Below are 6,928 nucleotides of genomic sequence, written 5' to 3' on the forward strand. Positions count from 1 at the left end.
TCAAAATTGGGTAAGTTTTATGGTCTAGTACTTGGTCTACGATTGACTAGTACAGATCGTTATTTATTAATTTCTTTCTTTTATTTTTGTTCTATTTTTTTTTTCATTTTAATGTATTTTTTATTTTTATTAATTTAAATTGTTTTGATTTATTAATCTAATATTTTTTAATTTTTTTTTATATCATTTATATATCATTTCCTTCTTATTCTCAACCTTTACTTCATGTGATTCCATGCAATTTTTTGTATCTTCTAAAAAATTCATTAGTATAATTTTGTTAGTATTCTAATTTTTAAATTAAAGTAGAATTCATTGTTGAATAAAGTTATGAACTTACGCTTTCCTTTTCTTTTAAATTATATTTATGTATTTTATGTTGAAATGTGGCATAAGAGTATTATGTTAAATTTTTTGTTTTGAATTTAGAACTTATGCTATATTTTCAATCTCATTTGTTTTAGGAGTATTGACTCGATATTTTACATTATAAGCTAATTTTTAAGTTAGACTTGATAGATTCTTTTTGTCAAATGTTTTATGATTTTATGATATTATATTTATAATATTAATCTTTTGTCAAACATGCATTTCATGATATTCATAGAAATAATGTACTTTTAGTTTTTATGAGTAATTTAATTAAAATATACTAAATTGAAAAATATAAATCAATTTTTTCTTGTAATATTAGTTAAAAACATATGTTTATTAATTAATATATTTTCAAGAGACAATATATATCTTAAATATTTAACTTAATATCATTTATAAAGATCCTTATTTGTCTGATATAATTTTTTAATTTTAAATAATTAAATTTTATTTTTAAAATTCAATATAACCTTATGATTACACTTGTGCAACCAAACAGTATACTTGTAATTACATTATGACAAACAAACAAACGGGTCAATATAATTACTAGATTGTATAATTACTAGACTGATAATTAGTACCCTAGTAATTACACCAATTCCAATTCTCCGGCTTTCCAAACATAGCCTAAATAATGTTGTTTTGTTCTAAATTGGACACTTAGCTTGTACGGCAAAATGGGGTGACTCGAAAGGGAAGTCTTATTTTATTCCTTAATCATCAATCGAAAGCACTCTGAAAATGAAACAACACATGGCATAAATTCATGGTTGTTGCTGTTTTGATGAGTGAAATAGCGATGGGTTTCTGTTGGTCATCTTTACTTTTAAGTCTTGTTGTTGTTGTAGTTCATATTTGTGATTTGGGTTATGCAGATTCATATGTTTCTGCAATTGGCGACCCTGGAATGAAAAACCCAAATTCAAGATTTGCATTTGAAGCTTGGAATTTCTGCAATGAAGTTGGAAGTGAGGCTCCCCGTATGGGCAGCCCCAGGCTTGCTGACTGTGCTGATCTTCACTGTTCTACTTCTCTCACAGGTTTTACACTAGTTATTTTATTGTTAGTTATATTGCACAACTGATAACAGAAACATAAAAAAGTTATAATTCAATTCAATTTTGAAATAAGGTAGTTTGCAAAATTTAATAATTTACTGAGATCCCAAAATCAATAACTTTGAAACAAAAAAGTGAAGCATAAATTAATTGGAATAAACTTGCATTTGGGAAATTGTAGAATTATTAATCTTGATATTATTTTTCATTTAGTGCCTAAGCGAGTTGATTCAAGCATGTTGATGTCGATTCATATGGTATTAAAGAACTCCTAATCATGATGTTGTCGTGGTGGAGAATGGTAATATTAACATGTATAAATATCATACGAGTCTGCAATTGATTGAAAAAGATATTGGAAAGACAAAATACCCATTAAAAAAGATGTTGAAAGGAAAAATCTTGAATTTGTAGTCTACTCTGGAAAGATTTATTCAGCACAACACCATGAACTTGTATGAGGTTGATGTTGTGTTATGTTATGAAGTTGGTTCTTGGTTTACTAGTTTGATAGCATGAATGATACATAAGTTGATACGAAAGTTGGTTTAATTATATTTTCTGATTTAGTAGTTTATACATAATAGATAGAGTTGAGGGGCTTTTGGAGTTGACACTGAACACATGGTATTTCTTTAATATCAAGACTACAACAATTGACATAACTGAATCCTGATCTTTAACAGTTTGTTTGTTGCACCCTGAGAGCTACAACTGTGAGTTTCTTCATCATTGTGTTTCGAGTTACTGTGGGAATTTCCAAAACTTGTCAAGGTTACTACTGAGTTGGCTGAAAGATTGGTGAATTTATGGGTTATTCTAGCTTGATGTGTCTAGAGCTAGATGGAGAAGGAGGAAATAAAATTTTAACCATTGGATCTGTAATTTATAGGAAGATGGAAAATTTATTCCTGCGCATATCTGACTAAAAGACTGCAGGAGCCATGAGGAGCGATCCAGTGCCACAAATTATGGAGGAAATACAATTCAATAATTGAATTTCTCTGTTGTGGTGGCATTTTGTAGTAAAACAGATTTTGATACTATTTAACCAAATTGGGATGAGCATTTTGCTGCAATTTCAATTGTCATACTTCAGACTGATCAAAAAAGAAGTTGTGACTCATCAGAGTTCAAGAAGCTTTCATACTTCTCTAAGCTGTTACTAATTGGCATAAGTCATAACTCCATCGTTGCTGTCAGTTGACTGCCATTGTGGTTGAAAGGAACCTGAACCTGATTTTGTTTCCCTTATCCACTAACCATCATTATGACTATGTTCAACGTTAACTGTCGAATTTTCCTTTGAAGCTCTATCCTTCTCTGATTCCTTTTATTTTCCCTTTTCTAAATGTAGTTGTTTGGTTATACAATTTGATTCCCAAGGTGATGAAAAAGCAGAAAGATTTGATAGGATATTGTTTGAATTTTGATGAACTCAATTACATGAATCATAGACATAATGCCTTGAGTAAATGTTAGCATTGAACAACTTTATGATCTGCCCACCTCTTATTGGTTTACTTTTATGGTGAGGTCACCAAGATATTCCGGGCGGTCCGCTTCCTCGAAAACGGAGCACTTGTAAAGTACACCACAAAGTGACGGAAGTAGACAATAGATTAGGAGTTGGAGATAAAATTCCAGATGGGAGCCATAATGCTGATATGAATCCTGATCTTTATGCTGTGGAAAAGGAGTGTTACCTTGGTTCACTTTGTGAAGTGCATGATTCTGGTGACCCATGGTATTATTGGATGATAATGCTTAAAAATGGAAATTTTGACAAGACGACGACTCTTTGTCCTGAAAATGGTAGGAAAGTTTCTAAGATAGTGACTGGTAGAACTTTTCCATGTTTTGGTGAGGGCTGCATGAATCAGCCACTTGTCTACCATAACTACTCAAGGATAGTCGATAGGGAGCATTCATCCTTGATCGGAGGCTTCTATGGAACATATGACCTTGATGCCAATTTAACTGCCGGTGTAGATGGAAAATCTTTTTTCTCAGTTTCATGGCGGAAGAATTTAAGCACAGGTAGTTGGATTATCTCAAATAAATTGACGACATCATCCAAGTATCCATGGCTTATGTTGTATCTAAGATCAGATGCAGCAAAAGGGTTTAATGGAGGATATCACTACAGTGGCCGTGGAATTATGAAAAAGGTTTGTGACAACAACTTTGTTCCCTATGAAAGCTCTTACTCAATAAATGTGCAAATTTATTCATATAAAAAATATAACGTGCTAAATTTACTAAATAAAGGAACTGAATATTCCTGTTGTTCACCCTCGAGATAAAGAATTACATCTTTTCTTCCCTATTTTTCTTGGTTGGTCCTATTTACCTCTTGGATATGAAAATAGTGACATCATTTCATTTTTTTGATGAATAAATGTAGGATTTTACTGGTATAAAAAGTTGGAACTAAGGCCACTAGGGCTTTGGTGTGCGGTTAGGTGCACATCATGGGTTTGAATCTTTCCTCCACTAACAAAAACCCTGGTATCTAAATAGAGAAGTGTGTTTGTGTGTGTGTGTGTGTGTGGTGGTGATGGGGGGGGGGGGAGTCCATTATCCAATGAAATTTGAACCATGCGCCACTAGTAAATGGGGATTTCTTGGTTTTCAAAAAAAAAAATTAAAAAGATTGTGAACCAAGTGTATTATGTATATAGTGATTTTGTTTCATCATCATGAATGATTCTTGTAGACAGGGTACCAGAGTCTCATGCTGTGATGTTTTATCACTTTCAGATAGAATAAGAGCTGTGAGTTAATATTTAAGCAATTTCTGCTTTCTTTTCCCTTGCAGCTTCCGGAGTCACCAAATTTCAAGGTGAAGTTGACACTTGAAGTTATACAAGGAGGAGGCTCGAATAGCCAGTTTTATCTTCTCGACATAGGAAGCTGCTGGAAAAATAGTGGAGAGCCATGTGATGGAGATGTTTTAACAGATGTGACCAGATACAGTGAGATGATCATCAATCCAGCAACGACAAGTTGGTGTCGTCCTGATAACCTCGTGTCCTGTCCACCCTACCACATTAGCCCTAATGGGGAGATAATATACAGAAATGATACTTCTCGGTTCCCATACTCTGCTTATCATCTATATTGTGCTCCTGGAAATGCAAACTATTTAGAGAAACCATATGATATCTGTGATCCATACAGCAATCCACAAGCTCAAGAACTGATACAAATCCTGCCACATCCTGAGTGGGCTGTGCATGGTTATCCTTCAAAACATGGAGAGGGGTGGATTGGTGATGCTAGGAGTTGGGAGCTTGATGTAGGAACATTATCTAATCGGTTATACTTTTACCAGGTAACCTTAATTCTTGCATAATCTAGCTTGTAAATTCTGCAGAAGGGAGTGTCGTTTTCTTCGTGTTGCTTCTGATTTTGTCCAGTGCTTTCACTTAGTAGGTGCCGTGGATCTAACATGGATGATATATTTGGTTACTTGTGTTGCTTATATCCAATGTTTTTGGAGCTTTAACAGTTTTCTACTTTGATTTTGACTCTGTAAAACTAGGAACGTAAGATTCAAGCATAAAAGGTTTTTCATGATCAAAATGGTTCTACTGTACTTAATTTTTCAGAAAGTTATTAAGCTACAAGGATGTGAGACAGCTTAATGCTTGATAACAAGAAAGCATGTATTCAGATTTCCATTTCCTTTGAGCTTTAGAATGCATTTCATTTTGTACTTGTGAGCTAATACGTCAATCCTGCCTTTAGTTTTGAGCTTGCTTCTCTTTATGGGGAGGTCAACTTTGCTTAAAATGACCCCATTCAATAGATGCATACAAAGGCGGAAACAAGATTTGAACTTGTTGGGTTCAACTTTTATATTCTCACCACTGAACCCATTGCACATTTGCAATCACGGGTTTGGAACTAAATATTTGTTGAAGTGTCAGTGCTTTGTTTCACACATACACTTAATATATATACTTATATAAATTAATACACACACTATGTGGAAAGTATATTGGGTTCAGTTGAGCCCTTTTAAATTATATTGCATCTACCTCTATAGATTAAGCAGATATAGACTGCTGCAGTACTCAGGTAGATGGTCTATTCTGGATATACCTAAACGACTAATTCGTAGTGACCTTACTTATACAGGATCCAGGAACCAAACCAGCAAAGCGTGTGTGGTCTTCACTTAATGTTGGTACGGAAATATATGTTAGCAGCCAAGGGGCCACTGCTGAATGGACTGTCAGTGATTTCGATGTATTCATTCCTGAAGATTATGAAGGTGATGTTAGGGCAGTTCTGTAACACCTGTTGTATGTTCCTTGTCCATACAATACAATACAGTACAATGGGTAACACTTTTTTGCTTATTTGTATATATACACACATTTTAAATTTTAATAAGTTTGTTTAGTTTATTTTTCTATCGAGATCATTAATTTGATCAAATGAGTCATGTTATTAGTTTGTGTTATAAAGAGTAAATCAGAAAAGAGAAAATTATGGAACAAGACAAAAATGTCAACATATTTATGGAAAACGAACTATAGTTTAAAAGAATCCCTATAGGTTGTTTTTATAGCAAACTCTCTCTCTCTCCTGCCAATAAGAAGAAATTTATTCGAATGTATTATGTATCAATTGTATTCAATTATATATAGGTGAGAGATTTATATCAATTGTATTCGTAAAACTATGTTTGTATTTTTGTATCTACTATATCTGTATTCATATGAATACAATATGCATTCATCTTCTCTGTCAAATGTATTATGTATCAATTGTATCTAATCAAAGAAATGATGAATACATTTATTTGTATTCATAGCATTTCGAATACAATTGATACAAAATAATTATGCATTAAGGGTGTGTTTTGTATGAAGAAAAATGTTTCCTTGGAAAACAAGTGGTTTCTAACTTATTTTCTCATGTTTGGTTGGTGAGTAGAAAATATATTCTGGAAAATACTTTTTAATGTTTGGTTGGTGAATGAAAAATATTTTTTCAGAAAATATCTTTTATTTTTGGCTTGAGACTAAAAAAATTCTTTAGGAAAATAATTTCTGATCAACCTCGATAATTGATATAGAATGCGATCGTGCTGGGGGGGGGGGGGTTTAGGGGTGGCGTAAAAATGATTTTTTTTTAAATTTGAAATATTTTCCAAAAATAATTTTTCTTTTTGAAATCTTTTTAAAAAGAAAATTTCAAAAAAAATAATTTTTTTTTGAATGGGGAGGGTCGGGTACAGGGTATGGATAGGGTAAGAAAGAAAAATAAAAAATGAAGTAGAGTTTTGGAAACTGTTTTCCTTAATTTTGGAAGGGAAGTCATTTTTCTTAAATTTGAGAAAAATGGTTAATTGGAAAACATTTTCCAAACATTTAAGACAACCAAACATGGGAAAATTAGAAAACATTTTCTCCTCATACCAAGCACACCCTAAATGGACACATAATATTATGCAAAATAAATACAAAATATAATTC

General features: G+C 32.5%; 1 protein-coding gene across 2 annotated transcripts; it reads left to right on the forward strand.

Annotated features, from left to right (window-relative positions):
• The first annotated feature begins 1,014 nt into the window (after positions 1–1,014).
• Positions 1,015–5,916, forward strand: LOC125809233 (uncharacterized). 2 transcript variants are annotated; one of them, XM_049488893.1, is made up of 4 exons: positions 1,015–1,418; positions 2,982–3,607; positions 4,258–4,773; positions 5,583–5,761. In XM_049488893.1, the coding sequence occupies exons 1-4, from the start codon at positions 1,145–1,147 to the stop codon at positions 5,739–5,741; spliced, it is 1,575 nt and encodes a 524-aa protein (XP_049344850.1). In that variant the 5' UTR covers positions 1,015–1,144; the 3' UTR covers positions 5,742–5,761. The 2 variants fall into 2 exon arrangements, with proteins under 2 accessions (XP_049344850.1, XP_049344849.1); XM_049488892.1 differs by having other exon boundaries at positions 1,080–1,418; positions 2,973–3,607; positions 5,583–5,916.
• Positions 5,917–6,928: the final 1,012 nt, after the last annotated feature.

The sequence above is a fragment of the Solanum verrucosum genome, unplaced genomic scaffold (genome assembly GCF_900185275.1).
Source record: "Solanum verrucosum unplaced genomic scaffold, falcon-dt-bn FXZP01000062.1, whole genome shotgun sequence".
In the NCBI taxonomy this organism is placed as follows: Eukaryota; Viridiplantae; Streptophyta; class Magnoliopsida; order Solanales; family Solanaceae; genus Solanum; species Solanum verrucosum.